Genomic DNA, 18,952 nt, shown 5'->3' with positions numbered 1-18,952 from the left:
AAAATGTCTCAAAGCAGAACATAAATAAGCACTCATGCCTAAACAGGAGGTGTTATTTCAGGCCTTTCCATAAACTTGATGGGAACCAGGCAACTTCAATACTCAAAAAGCTCAACCTTGAAATGCAGTGCTTTTGCAAAGGATATTCTAGCATAGACCAACCCTTTTTAAGAGTAAGGAAGACCTTCCCTCTTTGTACTTGAGCTAGGAGGGAACGAGTTGTGCAGACTAGGAACTGCCTGCCTGCAGTGTTTGGCCAGGGCTGTGTTTACGAGAAGGGTATGTGCATGCCATGAAGATGCACATCTGGTGATTGGGCTTAGGAAGCAAGGAGCTGTGTGTAGTGACAAGCTTGGCGAGAGCTGTCTGTGTCCTAGGGAAGAGGTGCTTGGGGAAAATCCCTCCAGAGCATGGAAAGATGTCTTCTAGAGAGAAATGAAGTAGGGTACTAGGCTGGGATAGCATGAAAGGAAAGATGAGTTTTTCAGCTGCTTTTTCTAGGGGTCCTGAATTAAAACACAGGGTTGTTGATAAGTCTTAATTCTGCTTTACATGTTTTTCACTCCCCATGAGGTGCTAGAGAAGTTACTAAGTACTGAGAAGTACTCAAGCTTTATCCTTAACAGGAAAAAGAATGATAGACCTGGAGAAAACAAGGAGTGAAAGAAGGATTGTAGATCCTCACAGAGTAAGGAGGAGGGTGCTAGTTTGAGGTGATTGTTCAGCGTGTTACCACTGTAACATAGAGCTGTAGCCCTGATCATGCAAAGTTTTCTGTGGAGACTGAATAACATTCCTTACAGGACTGGACCATGTAATCACGTTATTAGGATCACCCTTTTCTAAGGATGAGCATTTCCAACTTCAGGTGCAATCCTGCTGTTACTGAACTCAGTGGAGAGCTTTGCAGGTGCTTTGCTGATGCAGGATAGATGCTTAAGTAAAGAATATAATGCGCGAACACACACGTTTTCCTGCAAAGATTGGGTAGCAGATTGTAGTTCTGGAGTGTGTTCTAGCTTCTTGCTTCCCCTCCCATCCAGCTGTTAATTAATCTTCTGGTTTAGATCTTCAGGGAGGAATTATTTATCTTTTGCTATTGTGTTTCAGTGAAACATTAACAATCTCTTATTAATTGCCTGTGCTAATTATCTCAACAGTAGCAGTATTCCTGCTCATCTAGTGAAGCCATGAAGGGACAATATGGAGCAGGAATAAAGAAATCACTTTGTTGTTTCCTTTCTATGCACATTGCACAGGAGCAAAAGCACAGTGGGTCCTGACCCTGCTACACACAAAATGTGGTTCAGAAGACCTCCCTGTAGGAGGGCAGATACTCTGAAATGCTTCTGTGGAGAAGTTTGGGGTGTTTTGCAGTATGCCATAATTCAGTGTTTACACAGCTGTCACTCTCTCCTGTGTACCTTGACACAAAGCAACCACATGCTCCTTGGAATGAAATATTTCATCCCAAAAATCTGAATGTTTTAAAAACATTTGTGCATAGCAAACCACGGTGGTTTGATATGAGTGACAAGCGTTCCTCATTTATAACGAGTGCTTACAGACATTTTGCTATGATACCTGTTATTTACAGAAGGAAAATTAGAAATGTTACCCAGCATGTTACTGGTATAATTAAACTGACTGAAATATAAAGTACAGTGTGCAATAAATAATAAGATTATTGAAAAAGTTAAGGGCTGCTAACACATCTAATAAAAAAAGATTTTGCAATGGCAGACTTAATAAATATGCCTTTTCTGTAGTGCCGTTTTCCACAAAACATAAATCCTTTTTGTTAAATAAGATGACTGAAAGAAGGCACAGAGTTATGGAAATACACGACGGATGAAGAGAAGGTGATATGAGTTATTCTAATGTAAAAGGCTGTCTCATATCTCTAATACTGACCTTTTCCCAGTGAAATACATTTACAGAGTTACATGTTCCTTGTTAATAATTTCAACTACTCTGGTCTTTGAGTTCACAACTCTTAGCTTGAATATGTATTTTAAAGTAACTGTGACTGTTTTCTGAGAGACAAAAGAGTCTGATCATTTTTCATATGTAGACGTAACTAGGACAAATGTCTGTCCTTGGCATCCAGGTGCTTTCCTACCATTAATCTTCACAGCCCCTTCTGGGTAGGTGGAGGTTATTATGCAGACATTTTATTCCAGGGGTAATTGAAACAGAATCAAAGCAACTTGCCCAAAATTTAATCCTGGTCTGACTAAAATTAATAGGAGGTAAATGTATCACTTTGCTGGAGGCATAATTTCCCACATAGTAAAGATGCAAATCAACAATCAGGAGGTCTTGTCCATGCATCTGACAGCCAAATCACTTGGCTGTGGCCTGTTTACTGACTCTCTCTATATGTGTAGGCCAGGCTGGAACTCCATACAAACCTCTGTGAGATGGGCTCATGCTTTAAGTGAGGCCAAGACGGTATTCTACCTTCTTCTATTTTTGTCTTCGAAAAAAAGTCCCGACAGCAGTTTTTTTAACTTGTAAAAATTATACATATCTTTTATTTTGCTCACTGGAAATGTTCATCTGGTATTTGTGACCTTGTTATAGGGAAGTGGGTAGGTCTTGTGCTAATGTTAATGATGTGTAAAGGTATTTAAAATATTACCATTCTCAGAGGAATAATCAGGACACTGTCTGCGAAGTAATGAAAATTTAAAAATAACTAGTTGAACAATGCAATGTAGAAATGAATAGGCTGTAGAAAAGCACACATAGTGTCAAGATTGTCTGTCTATTTCTAACACACTTTTTATAAAGAAAGGGAATATTGACGTTAATTTCAGATGCCCTAATAAAACAGTGTCTTGCTACATAGGCTCAGGGTTTACTCCTCTCTCTGTAAAGCATCTACAGTAGCTTTTGCTCTGTTTTTCTGATGCTGAGTATTGCAATATAGGGGCCAAATGAGAGCTAAGGCCAAAGAAGTGTGTTCTTCATATCATTTGCAGAATGAATTTCTGGCTCTTACACACCTCTCCTTGATACATTCACCCTCATCTCATTGCTTTCCCTTTGGTGTCTTTTGCTATGAAAGTGAGGCGCAAGCATTTGTTGGGTTGTGTGTATGTACTCTGTAACAATGTTTGTTGGGGTTAAATTCAATCTTTAAAAATTGGGTCAGTTCCTTATCTATGTGAGTACAGTCCTGGGAAGTGCATATTGTGGATCGTGGGTGGTATCGATTTCAGCAGCAGCAGCAATTCAGCTGTTGAACAGTCACTGAAGGGATAGGACATGGGAGGAGGGTGAGACTGCCTCTCATTGCAAAGGACTATTCCTAGTACTCACCTGTTCATAGATTATATTCACCCTTGCAGCAAGGCAGTCTTACTCTTCCAGCTGATTGCAGTACATTGACTTCAGGCCCAAGGTCCAGATAATTATCATGTTTTTCAATAGTTTTAGAAAGCCTTTCAACCTACCATGTTCTACTGGGCACCCAGCAAAGAGATTAGAGCTGAGAAACTCGGGTTTCAAGGCTTCAAAAACTTTGCTGCTCTGAGTTGGGTTGGGAAATAGATCTTGGAAATGTCTGCTCTGTAGCAAGCCAAAGAATAAAATCAGTTTGGGTCAACTAAAATTTTTTATTTTTATTTCCGACTTTTTTTTTTGGCCATACTTCATCAGCATTTCAGAATCACTTCATTTTTGGAAATAAATGTGTGTTATTTTCAGTCTGAAAGTGGTCCATTTATATCTTCTAACCTTAAGAAATAAATCCCTCTCCACAAATGTCTTTGAACTGGGAATTTTCTTTTAAACCAGCTCTTTTTCTGCCAGCAGTTTTAACTTTGGTGGATCAGTGTTTTCCAAGAGTATCACCAAATAGTCCCTGATCAGCTCTCTTGACTGTCTGATAAGAGTCAAATAAAAGAACTAGAATTGAACATGCTTTCTAAACGAGAGCTCATTTTATGTGCAGTCACTATGCTTTCACAGATGTAGTGATTTCATAAGTTTCTTTTAACTTCATTATTGTCTGTTCTTTTTTTTTTTTTTTGTGGCTTTATATCCTCTTGAGAAAATAGCATTTTTTATGATAAAAGGGAGGCTCCACAAAATAGCAGAATCATAGATAATGTTTGACTCAGACTCTCCATTTAGGTTGCTGTGGCTTTTTTGAACCATTTTCTATTGTATTTTGGTATTGCTTTGTGTTTTACTGACTATTCAATATATTTCCCACAGAGACTAGTTCTGTGTGTTTCCTGTAGTGAAGACTATCAAATGGACTATAATCCTGTAATAGTTTATAGCAAAATCAATTTGATATGCCTTGGAAAACATTTGCTTGTACTACAGTCAAAGGAAATGTGTGCAGAGCTGAGAATTTATACTTGTAATGAATTTTTTGAAGTTTGAAATGCATGTGCTTGCATAATTGAGAGTCCTCTTTTGTTCTACTTAATTTTTCCTTTTTCCACCTCTTTTTAAGGAGAATCCTATTTTATCATCTTAATTAGTTATGAAGGTTTTAAGATTTAAACCTCTGTTTCGGAACAAGACCTCCTGTTCAGCTGTATTTTGTGTGAATTTAGCTCCAAATGTTTCAAGTGCCTCCATGGAAGTAATTAGGTGAATTATTGCCGTGTAGCTCTGTGTACAGTACCTGCCTGGTAGCACATCTTTGAGTTAATATTTAAGAACTACTGCAGCACCCTCAAGTGGTGATGCTGATCTGTATTTACAGGTTTTTTCTTCAAATGTTTATTTCTAGGGTTGTGAATCATTTTAATGTTTTGGGCTGACCTGCTCAGATATTGTCAGACCCTGCAGTCCTCACTCAAGTAAAGCTCCCACTGAATACAATTAATCACACTGGAATCTGAACAACAGACTCAGGAAAGTTTTCCTTGGATTGTCAAATGATTTTATGGAGGGCATAAAACATTCTCTGTGCTCGCAGTAGCTCTGACTTTTCTGTCAGTTGGGCTGGAATAAATAACCTGAGAACCCTACAGAAAGAGAAACCAGCACGTTAGGGTTTTTCTCAGGACTGCAGTTGCAAACATAGAACAACTGTGGCATAAGAAATACAATTGCTTCAGCACATACATACACACCAGTGACATCTGTAGTAATGACTTCGGAAGAATGCTGTTTCTCAGGGAAGTTTTACTATCTGTGTAGTGTAGTCCTCTGACTTCAGCTTTTTTTCTGTTAGCTGCCTATTTTATGCAAGCAGCTGTGTACTGGACCAGATGAATGGTCCTGATTGGGGGCCTGTTGTTTCCAAATTTAGCAAGTGGCATCTCTTCTGATGCTCCACCTCCTTCCAATTCGGCTGAGCTTTCCCACTGCTTGACATAAAGAGAGTTTGTTACTCTGTGGAATACACAGCCATAGGATGAAGTCTGTGCACTCTTCTGCCCCCAGTACAGACTTGCATGAACAAATCACTTAGCTCTGCTGGTCTCATCTGTAAAACACCAACAAGGAGTTCTATTTCAGAAGTTTACTGTAAGTCTTAATGGATGTTGTCTCCACTTTAAGGGCCTTAAGTGAAAACAGATATCAAAATACTTGCTCTCTTGTCACTTATAATAATGTGTGCTGGGCAGAGGGCACAGACTGGCGGGAGTGGAACTGCTCCCTTGCCACCAGTACTGCTTTGTGCCATATGTGCTAATGCTGCAGTTTAGCAGAATGGCACAGCTGCTTGTTTACCACTGCAACTTCTACCAGGTCTGGCATGTTTTCTTTATCAAACTCAGAGAACAGGCTTGACAAGCACTATAAACAAAACAATTTTATTTCTGAAGGGTAGAAGATGATCCAGACTTTTATTTATAAAATTGTATTCATCCCAATGAATTATCTTCAGCTTATTATTAAGAATTGATTAGTAATTATTAAGAAGATTTGAATTTTTTTTTCTTTTTGCCCTGTCTCCCAGTTATTTGACATAGGAAATAGAAATCACTATCATTTTAGGCTTTGTCCTCATGTCATTCCCTCTTTTTTGCCTCTTTCCATAAAAGACTTATTTAAAGTGTGCCATCTAGGTTGTCATGCGTATAGCAGACTGCATTGTGTTCACAGGAAAAGCATGTCAGTAGAGGGCAGGGTCCAACAGTAGTGAGTTTCCAAAGGTATCTGATAAAAAAATGACAACTATTTTCTAATATGAACTAGATAATAGGCAAAAAATATGTGCGATGGAGCATATTTAATATAATGTCTGTGCCTTCATCTTAAAGGCCTGCTGTCAGCTTAGAAATCACACTGTGAACATATCAGTATCTTTTTTATTTTTTCTATAGAAAGGCCCTATCGGTAACACAAAAGAAAGAGAAAGAGATTACTTTGTAAACTTGCCTTAGGCTGCTCCAAAAATAAGTAGAAAGGTGCAATCAGACCTCTCCCACCATGACTGCAGTACTAAGCTGGGATATGCTAGCAGTCTACACTGCAGCTGACCCACAAACCTACTTTAAAACATTTTGGAGCACATGTGGGGCTTGCAAGGTGGCAGGATGTGTGGCTTCTACTGTCTCTTAAATTAGGTGGCATGGCTAGAGAATTGCCCATGGTGGAGAGAGGAGCTCAAGTTCTGCATGAGAATCCCAGTCAACCATCAGTCATGAGAACAGGGAGTTCCTCAGACGTGGGTCATATGCTCAACACACAGGTACATTACAGTTAAAGCTGTGCTCCTCTACAGCTCTCTGGGAAAAGCAGGCCAAAGATGAAATCATTGCCTGTGTATTTATTTAGAAATAGGCCTTGGTGAGTGTTCTGAAAGTAACACTATTTTGGGCTTAAAAGACCAGCAAATTCCAAAGGTTTGAGCCCCTTGCAAGTGTTTTCTTTCCTTTTTTGTAGAATCAGAGAATCATTTAGGTTGAAAAAGACTTTTAAGATCATTGAGTCCAACCATTAACCCAGCACTGCTAAGTCCACCCCTAAACTATGTCCCTAAGCACCACAGCCACACATTTTTTAAATACCTCCAGGGATGGTGACTCAACCATGTCCCTGGGCAGCCTGTTCCAATGCTCAATAACCCTTTCAGTGAAGAAATTTTTCCTAATATCCAACCTAAAACTCCCCTGGTGCAACTTAAAGCCTTTTCCTCTCATCCTATTGCTTGTAACTTGGGAGAAGAGACTGACAGCCACATCACTACAACCTCCTTTAAGGTAGTTGTAGAGAGCAATAAGGTCTCCTGAGCTTCCTCCTCTCCAAGCTAAAACACCCCACTTCCCTGAACTCAGAAGACTTGTGCTCTGGACCCTTCACCAGCTGCGTTGCCCTTCTCTGGACAAGCTCCAGCACCTCAATGTCTTTCTTGAAGTGAGGGGCCCAAAACTGAACACAGTAGTTGGGGTGCAGCCTCACCAGCGCCAAGCACATTGAGATAATCACTTCCCTTGTCCTGCTGGGCACGCTATTTCTGATACAACCCAGGTTGTACTACTTTCTTGCAAATTCTGTGACACAAAGAAAGCTCTGTGTGTTTGAAGATGAGGCAGATGCCTTTGGTAGGAAAATCCCAGGTCCTTTAGATTCTTGCAAGTGCAGTGTGACGTCTGAAATTCTAGCCAAAACACATTTTTTTCCCCTCTTTGAGGTGACTGTCCCACTTTCTGTTTATGTCATCTCTGTTATCCAGCAAACGTTTCCACCTCTGACAAGTTGTTGCCTGCATTTGTCGTAATGTCAGTGTTGCATGTGCTTTATCTTGAAGAACCTGTACATTTCTAGATGACACAACTAGGCCATGCTAATTGGTTTTGAGGTGTCACACCCTTCCAAAAATAACAAGCAATACCAATACAAGGATATGGTCCTCTGAATGGAGATACTCTTTTCTCAGTAGAGGATATTTTCAAGAAATTTGTTATCCCCAGAATCAGTAGTGAATTCTGGTTTACTGAGTTACTGGATAGGCAAAGACATACTTAAATTGGTGAATAATGGCTAGAATAAACAATTCCCGCTGGAAAATGGTAAGCTTTGTTCAATCTCATGAAATTGGAGAAGGTTTTAGTGTGGTTATTTGTATGAAATCATTCAGAATGTAGTGTTGAGAAACAATTTAGTGATTATCAAGAACATTAAATTCCAGATAAATGGTGGTGCTGTTTCTGTCCGCTCATTGCTGCTAGTGTTCCTGGGGGGAGGCATCAACTGGCATAGCAAGTGGTGTTTCTTCAGAAATTGTTACTGCCTTAAGTCTTGGTGGCTTCATTTTTTCAATAACTGCTTTCAGTGTTGGTGCCTTTACAAAATGCATCTCTGGCTGTGTTGCTGAATTCTTGTTGATGTCACTGTTGCAGAAGCTGTGATGGACTCAAAGGTTGGTTCTTTGAGCCCTGTTGTGACATTTTTAGCTGCCTAGTTGCTGCTTGCCTGCTTTGTGGAAAAAAGAGGATCTGAATACTGCTGTGTGCTTGTGTAACTTGGAGGGAATTAGATTATTTTTCTCTGGAAGAGCAAATCAGACTTCTTTCAGAGATTTGAAATTATCAGTTGCAGTCAAAGTTTCACAGGATTGTCTTTGTCACAGTCATATTCAGATCATGATGAAGCAGCTTGTATTCTCTTGGTTAGCCGAGTCCTGGATTGCATTTATCTTTGTGGTGAAATTATTGAACATCCCTAAACTTAATTTTCACCCTTTCTTTAGTTTGATTCACTTGACATGCTTTTAAGATTTCTTGGCATATGCAAATAATTACGCATATAGATCTACCTCTAAGTAGAATGGACTAGAAATATGCATGTCTTGTTTCACAAAGCTTTGCGCTTATTTATTTTTTAAAGGTATTACTTAGTAAGCCAGTAAGATCTATATCGGCTTAACTAGCAACTAGGAATCAAATGCCCCTAAATTTAGGTGCATACAGTGAATACATCAAGATGCATGTGAATATCTACTGGAATTTTCCAAAGCAGCAGCTCATATTGATTACACCATTACTGATCTGATTTTGATAATTCCTATGTGTATTCCACTACCTCACATCACATCACTAAATAGCTTTGCAAACCTGACCTTAGTCCCTCTGTTTGACGTACTTCAAAAGAGTGCAGTAAGGTTAAAAGGAAGCACATATGTTGATGAGTTAAATCAGGGCACATCCTAAGAGGTACTTAAAATGAAAATTTCTCTTTGGTTGGCTTGTTTGCTGATCCTAAATAACTGTTCTCATAAACCTCTGTTAAATCGGTAAGGACATAATTTATTAATCTCCTATCAGTATTCCATTCTTGTCCTTGTGTCTCCCACTTCTTGAAAAATGAATACACTGTTTGGACAGCAATTTATAATCCTATATATTTGCTGCTACATAATGGCAGTTGACCAAAAGCATTAACAAACCTTCAAAATAGCTTCCAAGAGCCTCAGTCGTTTTAGACTTTTATGTTATTAAGACAGGTGGATTGAATAAATGGGGTAATTTTTACTTAGAAAACTATGAGTGATCTGGTAGGCTTTTTTTCTAATCAATTTATGAAGACAAACGGGTGTGAAAGAATATGCACCAGCACTAATAGGGAAGTAGCACAAACATCTACAAATTCAAATTAGTGCCAAATTTAAAAAGGAATTATTTAATTTTAGGTGATTTCAGGGGACTTCAGACAGCTAATCTAGAACTGTGTTCCATAAAGTCCCTGCTTAAAGTCCACTAACTCCAGATGACTGGAACTCATTAGATGCTTTTCTGTTCAGTCTGAAAACTTTCTGAATTACCTGTAGTGGCAGTTCTGTACATTCAAATCTGCCCTGAGAAGACACATCTCAAGACAGCTCCTCACCTGTCTGTAGTCCTGATGGGAGACAGAAACTGGACTGAATTGTACCTACAACCTTCAAGATTCCCTGATCCAGTATTTATTCCTAGAGAATATCCAACATGCACCCTCACAGGGTGGGTTTTTTTTACAAACCTCCATCATTGCTCTTTTCTTTGTAAAAGCCTGCAGGAAAAGAATATTTGAACATGCTGAAGCTGTGCCAAACTGGTGGAAGAAATCTATGGCTGTTAGGGCCAGAATGAGAACAACAGAGTGGAAGAATATCTTGTTAGCCTGATGGTAACTGGCCTTTTTGAGATGTCCATCTCCCTATGTATGCTTTTTTTTTTTAATTCCTTTTTCTCTCCAGAGTTTTCCTTCAGCTGTGGGGTTCCAAACCCTAAACTTGTGTTGTCATTACATCCCCATGGTCTTTTATTAGATGTAGGTTTTAGTTGTCTTCCAAGCGACCAGACAGCTGTGAATTTAGTGCCAGCTAGTCCAAGGAGTCACAGATCTGTTTAAAAAAAAAAAATCTCTGTTTTATAAAGAAGTCGTCTTTAAATGAAAGTATTTTGTCTTGTCTGCTCCCTTTGAAATCTGTGCCATGCATTTGAAATGCTGACTGGTTAAATCCCTTCAGTTTCTCTAAGATTCTGCATGCACAAGTTCTTTTCAGCAAGTGGAAATTCAGAATTTCTCCAAGGTATGCTGCTTCTGTGTGCTACCAATTTATAGTGCTGAATTCGAGAGGAATTGTATTGGCTTCTCCCAACACGGGCAATTAAGGATGTGCAGATGTGGCTCAGGCACTTAAGATGGAGCAGGAACCTTGTGCATCCCTTTCACATAGAGAGCTGAGCGTAATCTCCTTGCCTCAAGACAAGAGTCCATCTGAGGTAGCTGACTGAAGTGTCAGTGGATACTATTGCAAGATGGTTACTTTTTTGATAGACCTGCAACAGCCTGCTTTGCCTTTCTAAAAAAAAAAACAACAATAACATATTTCCTTTTCTTACTGAAGACCCCCTTGAGAGATCATATTAATCAGGCAAACTGGTTGTTGTCATGGCATATCTGACTTGAGCATCAAATACCGGCAATTTACAAAGCAGAGAAGAATATGCACAGTGGAGACCAGTTCAGCAACATTAGCCGAGTCTTGCATGGCTGCCAACAGCTCTTGGCATCTGAAGAAAAATTTATTTATCTGTAACTTTAATGCTTAACTTCCTGGGTTTTTTTTGAAGACATGGAATTGGGATCTCATCCTAATGCCTCTCAGATAAAGCTTCCAAAGACGGAATACTAATTAAGGCAAGAAAGACAGTATTCAGTGCAAATTTCCTATTTCAATGTATGGCCATACTAGGTATGGTGGTAGACCGGGACCCCAGTGTGGGGTGCAGCTGTACAAACACGTGTACATCTGCACCTTCTTTTACATAGGCTTTGCACTTACCTTTTCTAGCAGCAAACTTGTACAACCATTGATCCTGAGCACGCTCCTCTGTGGGTTTTTTTACTGCCTTTCATCACCCCCTGCACCAGTTGCAAAATCATAAAAAATCATATGGGAAAGACCTTCTTGGTCGTGTGGTTTATCTTTTTTGCCAATTTGGCAGGATTATGCCTCACAGCACATTTTCTAGTGCCTCATACAGGCTATTTATAAATGTCCTCAGCATTAGGACTTTCACCAATTTCCTTTGGAAACAGTCCTTCTCACACTACCAGGAAGTACTTGCTGATATTCAGCCGTGTTCTCGATTTCATTTAATTAGACCTAGGTGTGTATCAGGACTCTTGGTGGATAAAATCAGCCGTCTACTGACCACTGAGCAAACATTTATCCACCAGGTGTTGGAAGTACCCTCTGGAGCAGCTGGTCTCCCTGGCTTTGAAAATCCTCTCACCATGTGGCTCCAATTAACCTTGTACTGCTCCAGCCTGTCTCCTCGCTCTTCAGGTGTGTTGGTGCTTTCCATCTCTGCCAGTTTTGGTCCATTTCTTCTCTGCCTCTTTGACCTCACTTGCCTTCATCTCCTTTCTCGCTCAACCCTCCTGGTACTTCACTGTGTCCCTGCCTTTTCTATGTGCTTTTGGTTTCTTTCTTTGCTGCTCCCTCTGGCTCCATCTCTTCCCCTGAAGAGCCTTTTCTTCCAGCCTACTTTCTTTTTTTCCCCAAATTTTTTATCCTGTAAAGCCACTTTTGCCTACTGTTCCCAGTACTTGAGTAGCAGTGTTTTCCCCACAAAAAGCCCTCATTCAACCACTTGTGGAAGACTGAATTATTCTTGCAGTGCCCATAAAACTGATTTTTCCAATGCTTCTTTTAGTCCAGCCTGGAAAGCTAGACAGTTTGTTTGTTTAGGGATTTGGGTTTCTTTGGGTTTTTTGGTTGTTGGGTTGTTTTTGTGTTTTGGGGTTTTTTTTGGTTTTTTTTTTTTTTATAATTTTAAGACCTGCAAGATATTTTTTTGAATAATCTGTGTGGTGCCAGAGGTGCCTCTTTGTGTCCCATGCTCACTCATTGTCCAGTGCTTACTAGCGCAAATAATAACATAAGAAAGTGAACAGATCAGCATACTAATTCCACAGTATATAATACCCCTTAGTCTTCAGCATCCCCAGTGTCATGTATCCTTGCCACAGGGTATGCTCCCCCCAGCACACACGTTAGATCAAAATAAATGATCAAGTGTATCCTCAGGGACTGCTGAATTGCTGCATTTGATAAAGGAAAGAGAATTTCTGTTCTGTCTTGGTTTGGTTGGGCTTTTAGGTGACACCAGACAGTACGTATATAGATGATATAAGCCAGGGGCCATTAGAGATTCACAAGTTGGACGCTTTTGTCTTGGCTAACGATAGTAATAGACATTAAAATAGTGTATCTTTGTTTCTGTAGTGCCTGCAGAGTTGCTATTATAATAAATCAGAGGGATTATATTAATAAAAACAGTCAATGTAAGAGCAAATATTCATTTGGTGTTTTCTGGAGTGATACAAAAATATAATCAGGAAATTCTAAAATCCCTTTAGAAGTTCATTGGAAAAGGAAAATATAATATTTTAAATAATAAAAAGTGTACCTTAACTATTGAAAAATTATTTTTTATTAAAATATATAACTGTCACCACATGAAAACTAGAAACATGTTTAGCTGACGAGTTCAAAGTCTAAGCAAACAAAAATTTCTTAGTCAGAACAGAAAAATGGAACATGAATAACAATGCTTGAGTTCCCTGAGAGAGAGAGAGAACTAATATTTTTTTTAAATATCCAAGAGAAATATTGCTGGATTGTTTTCTTTTCCAGTGTTATTCTGAGAAGCCTTTTCCAGAAAGAGATATTTTATGTATAGTTTTAAAGGCAGTAGGGCTTGGGTCTGACCTGCTTTTGATAGTGTTACATTAATAGTGCTGAAATGTGGGGATGCTGTTTATTTATACAATGTGGAAAAAAACAAGTGTCGTTTTTATCTGCATGCTTTAAAAATGTCAGTAAAACATACTTTGCTGCTGCAGGGAAAATATGTTAAGCTAACACACTTTATTTTGATGGAAACATCACTAGTTAGGAATCAAACCTCCTCGCAAAACTTTGGATACTGAATTAAATATACAACTACGAGACACTTGAGGACACTGTTTGTTTTGAAATGCCTTGATTTTTTATCTTGGGATCTCTTGGCAGGATTTAGGGAAATAATATAAGATATAAGATGTTTGTTTAAAGACAAGAATGTTACATTTATACATCTGAAATATTTTGCCTCTTTAAAGTGTATTATGTAATGCAAGTTGCTTTCTTCTGCTCAGATCTCACGATAGGCTGAAATGGTCTTTTGCTGTTATGAAACCCCAGTTACTGATACGGTGTTTGTTTCTTGCCATTTTACTATCATGTCTCAACAAGTCCTGCATTTCTTTTTTTGGCTCTATCCTGTTTTCCATGCCTTGTTGGTGTGTGCACTGTATGACAGTGTCTGGTTGTATAACTGGGACATTGTAGGGGACTCTGGGCTCCAAGTCATGCACAGGTGAACAGCAAATGAACCATGGAATTGCAAGTGAATAGTACAGGACTTCCAGCACTGAGCTGTGACTCAGGAGCACTGGGTTGTGTCCCTCCGTGAGAGGCGGAGAGGACTACCATAATACATGCTTGTAGGGGACAAGCTACATCCTGAGATAACTTGTGTGCAGGCAGACTGAAGTGCTCTCCAGAGTCCCTAATGAAATCATCTGGCTCCCCTATGACTCAGAAAAACCCTTCTGCTTTCAATAACTGCATCAACAGACTGATTCTGGTGAATCTTATTGCAGGGGGTTATTCAAGATATTTCTGCCTCTAGCTGCCTGCTCAGCCCTTCTACACAAGGTCACTCTTGCTGTAGCAGGGCTACAGAAATAATGTGTCTTGCTGTTCCCAACTGGTGCAAACCATCTTCCTTCACCCACCATGATACCCGGAGCATGACGTGACTTTGCTTCTGCTGTCCCTGGTCTGTCATGGCGTAGAGAGCTGGAATCGGGAAGTCCTTTAAATAGCTGTAATTATTTATTTCAGGGCAAATGAATCACAGCCCAGAGCTGCATGATCAGGATTTTTTGGTGGGTGAGGACCATTTGGCTGGCTGTTTTTCACTGAGCTTTTAAAGTATTTGACTTCTAAAGTATTGCAATTTTATGTTCCCTTAATATATTTTTTCCATGAATTGTGTACACACATACATGCACGATATCTGTGTGCATGACTAGACAAACTCAATTATGTGAAAGCTTGATTCTTAAGAATTAAAACCATAAACTGAATGTATTTGGAATGGAAGTGGCTCTTTCAGTTTTGAACTGAGCTGTGAGGCAGAATGTTTTCTTTTTTCTGTACTTTGAGAATTTTTAATTCAGACATTTCATCTTTGGTGGTTTTTTCTGCCTCGTGGTTTCATCTTGCCTTTTTGTGGCTTTCTTTGATTATTCCTTTGTGTCCTAGTTTTCCTTAGAAATTAAAAATGTATTATTTCTTTTAATTTGATTCTCTTGTTCTTTTTTTTTTTTGGTGCTAGTTGTCACCAATTCCAAATAGTCATAAAGTCACTCTTTATGCAGTTCAAGATGGAATTCAATTGAGCTAACTGTCCAGATTTTTGGTAGCATGTAGTCAGTTTGTGTCCAAAACATAGGTTACGGGGTGTCCAAGTAGCTTTTGGAAGTTTACGTCTGTTATGACGTATGTCGCTAGGACTTAGAAGCTAGACCTTTGCATTGTGTGCTCATGTTGTCTTTTAATTAAATGTCAGGATCTCAGTAGTGAAGATCAAAATGATTCCTTCTTTCAAGTTCCATCAGGAAGGAGGCAGAGCGTTTCTGTTTGTTTTCTCTCTTGATGAGATAAGGTTCCTTTTTCATCTAAATGTTAAGACTTTTCATCCCTGACTTTGAAGATACAAAAAAAAAGCAGTGGATGAAACTACTCAAATGTAAAGATATTTTGATCAGGCAGTTGTTGAATTTGTAAAGGGGGGGCATAGTTGCACTTTAGACTATCATATACATGATTTGCTGAGGTGGGGTTTTCTTTAAGACTGAAGTTACATATGTCAAAGGTGGTATTTTCTTAACAGCTAAAACTTTAAGAACCATGTTTAGAAACATCACAGCCCATCAAGTCCACTTGCTAAAGTATAATCAAGTTTGTGAGCTCTTCAGCAGCAAGTCTCCCAGCCGTAATGGGCAAACTGACTTGTGCTTTGTGTGTTTCCCACAGGAGGACACCCAGTAATCCCAATATCTCTGGCAAATTTAGAGATCAAAGAGGAGGATGATTTTGGGAAGGAGAGGAGGTGACAGCAACTCTGCCACTTTCCTTTAAACCTGAGCATCTGTTGCTATGGAAACCCCGGAGCTTGATGATGGGGCAACAGGAATTGTTCCCCTCCGTCCCGATGCCGCCGTGCTGGAAGCGCCGGACACCCGCTGCCAGCTCCCCCGGTGCCTACCCGAGCACATGCCCGATTTCTCCCCGGGGAGCGTTAATTCGCGGCCGCGGTTTTCCGGGTCCCCGCGCAAGGGCCACTCAAAGGCGGCGCAAGGGCCGCGGCGGCGGGGGTCGCCGGGCGTGCTCCCGGGCGCGCTCCCGCTTCGGGCCGGTCCGATCCCGGTCCCGACCCCGGCCCAACCCGGCCCGGCCGCCCCCGGCGCTGTGACCGGGGTTGTTTATCCCCGGCCGGTGCTGCCGGGAGCCACTTTGGGTGGATTTCCACTGAGGGGCGCTGAAGCACGTTTTAATGCAGCAAAAATGAATTAATACAAAAATAGTAAGAGACACAATTTACCGGATTCTTTTAAAAAGCGACAACAACAACCTCCCCAAACCCGCAATATTCCCCCACCCCCCACCCCCTCCTCCCACTCTCCCCAGCCATGGGAAAGCGGGGTAAGGAGGAGGACAGGGTGGAGGGGACGGGGACGGGGCACTTGCCCGCTGTGCCGCGGCCGGCTGGGGCAGGGCAGCGCAGCGGAGGGGCTTCCCCGGCCGCCCCTCGCCCCTTCCCCGGGGCCGAGCCGCTCCGGACACACCGGCCTCCCCGCGCCCCTCCAGCTGCCGGTCCCGCCTCGCTCCTCCCCGCCTCGCCTTTCCTCTCCCCACCTCTTTTTCTCTCTCACGGCTGGCGATCAGGTGTCTGTTGCTCTTATTTTGGTTTTGGTGGTTTTTTTTCCAAGTTGTTTCCCCGGGAAAAAAAAAAAAATAGGAAGAAGAAAAACAAGGTGCCGAAAAGGAGATGATTGTAGAAGAGCCCTCCCTCCCCAGAAGAGCAACGTGCTTTGAATGAGGCTTCCCAGCCTCTTCCACTCCGTCTCACACACTCTGTCACTCTGCCTCTCGCTTGTGCACACTGTTGGTATGCGACCTCGGAGGCGACTGCTCCGCCACCTCTGCCTGGGGAGCCGCTGACAGCCAGCCATTGAGCCAGCCCCCCTTCCATTTTTTTTTTTTTTTCTCTCCTGCTTTTGCAAACACACGCACACCCCCAAAGCACATTTAATGCTGATCCACTCAGACGCCATTATCGGGGGTACGTCTTCGTGGAGTGTTTTGGTTCTTTTTTTTTCTTTCTTTTTTTTTTTTTTTTTTTTTTCCTTCCCAACACTGGATGGTGCAGCATTCCCGGGGCCTGTGGTGTTACGGCTCGATTGCGTTTTATTATTTATTTATCTATCTTCTCTCCTCTCCCCCTCTATTACTCCTCCGTCTCTGCTCTCTCGATCCCCCCCCCCCCCCCCCCGCTTCTCTCCGGGTGCCGGTGCAGAGGACCGGGGAGCAGGATCCCTCGCTCTCCCTTCCCCTGATGTGGGACTGATCCTCGTCCGCGTGTAGCATGCTGTAGCCAAAAAAGAAGAAAGGAGGGGGAGAAAAAAAGGGAGAGGGAGAAGCGTCTCTCTTTCCCTCCCTCCCCCTCGTTTCCCGCGGATTGACTTCATGGCTTCACTGTACCAGCGGTTCAGCGGGAAGATCAACACCTCCCGCTCTTTCCCCGTTCCCCCCGAAGCGAGTCACCTCCTGGGCGCCCAGAGCACCGAGGAGGACGGCGCTGCCGGCAAGACCCCGCGTCCATTGCAACAGGAAAGCAGCCGGCCCCGCTTCCAGTACCAGCCGCGAAGTGACTGCGAGGAGGAGGATGTAAGCGCCGGTGGCGTTCGCGTTGGGCTGGGTCGGGTTTCGGGTGTGCCCCCTCTCCGCGCCCCCGTCCTGCCGGATGCCTCAGTGCCCCTCCAGGCTGGCGGCGATTTCTCGTGGTTTGTCCGCTCTTCCCAGCGGCTCTTTGCGCTCCTCTTCTTCGCCCGAAGTGCCGGGGATAGTACGGGACGGAGCCGAGCCGAGCCGGGGGTCGCTCGCCCCCGCGCTGCCCCCGCACCGCTCCCCGTTACCTTGGCGGCTGGCGCGGCTCCCCGCTGCCGCGGAGCAGGGCTGGGGCGCGGGGGCAGCACGTTTGGAAACGGCAAGTGGAAGCTCCGGGCGTCTCCCTCCCAGCGAGGCGGCAGGGCTCCCCGCTCTCCGCCCCCCCCCCCCCTTTTTTTTTTTTTTTATTGTTATTCCATGTTTCACCCGTTAACATACCCTGGGGCAGAAGTCTTCACCTTGTTCCTCCCTCCTGGCTTTCTTGTCAGCCTCCCCCCCCAAGCTGGCAGCAGGGAAACTTTTTAACCCCTGAGCAGCCGTTTCTGCGTCTCCTTCCCTTCCCTGCCCGCCGCCCCGGGGTGAGCCCCGCGGGGAAGCGCAAACTTTGGCCGCGCACCTTGCGCTCCCGCAGTGCCTGCGAGAGCAGCGACTTCAAAGGGCGCATCTGCGTATTGTCTTAGTAACGAGTGACACCCCGGCCGCCGGCTCGCTGCCGCGCCTGATGGAGTTAAACTGGCTCGGGTCGATCGCGCCTAGTTCTCGCGGGGTGGGGGTGGGTGGGAAGAGTGGGTTCGGAAAGATTTGGAAAGCTGGGAGACTAAGGGCCGGCGGTAAATCAAACCAGGTGGCTCCCTATCGCCGGGTAGCGTTGGGTTTGCAGAGGGGTTTGAATGTGTTTTGCCTCTGTAGAAGCACGCACAAGAGGAAGCAAATGGCTGCTGTTGGGAATAACGTTTGCGTCTGTTAAAAATACTTCTTGCCCGGGTGGGACGCGGTAGCTTTGCGGCAGGGGTCGGCTCTGGCTCTGGGAGCCTTCCCAGGAAAGGCTTCCAGCCGGTCTGCCTCGCTCGGAGGAGAGAGTTGTCCTCGCAGGGAAACTTCCGCGGATTGTCGTCGAATTCCCTGTGCCTTTCCCCGTCCTTTCGTAAAGACTTCCGCAGCCCGTAGAAAAGAGCGGTTTTGCAGCACCGAGGCAAACCGACCTCAACCTCCCCGAGGTGACTGCCACACTCAGCCCCGGGGGCCAGCGGTGACAGGACCCTGAATTAACCCTTGCCCGTGACCCCCTCACCGATCTCGGCACTGTTGCTCCTTGGCCCTGGCCAACTGCGGGAGGGGACCTGTCCCTATGCCCGATCGCCACCCGCTCCCCTTCCCCGGCGTGCCGGGGGACACGGGCCCCTTCCCGGCGCCTTGCCGGGCTGTAGGTGTCGCTGCCAGCCAGCGCAGTGCCGCCGCCGCGGGCTCGGCCCCAGCCGC

At 43.2% G+C, this 18,952-nt stretch overlaps 1 protein-coding gene across 2 annotated transcripts in view; it reads left to right on the top strand.

Moving 5' to 3' along the window:
* Positions 1-18,952, top strand: part of DPP6 (dipeptidyl peptidase like 6) — a 572,305-nt gene that overhangs the window by 132,513 nt on the left and 420,840 nt on the right. Inside the window, exon 1 of one of the 2 annotated variants that reach the window (XM_056336840.1) lies at positions 17,087-17,473. The exons of the other annotated variant lie outside the window; for it this stretch is intronic. Coding sequence (XP_056192815.1) covers positions 17,273-17,473 — 201 coding nt within the window. The 5' untranslated portion in view covers positions 17,087-17,272. Of the gene's footprint in view, positions 1-17,086; positions 17,474-18,952 lie in introns of those variants that run through there. 2 annotated transcript variants of the gene reach the window in all.

The sequence above is a fragment of the Falco biarmicus genome, chromosome 4 (genome assembly GCF_023638135.1).
Source record: "Falco biarmicus isolate bFalBia1 chromosome 4, bFalBia1.pri, whole genome shotgun sequence".
Lineage (NCBI taxonomy): Eukaryota > Metazoa > Chordata > Aves > Falconiformes > Falconidae > Falco > Falco biarmicus.
Note: the sequence above shows the minus strand (reverse complement) of the source record. Positions and strands in the feature narration are given on the sequence as shown.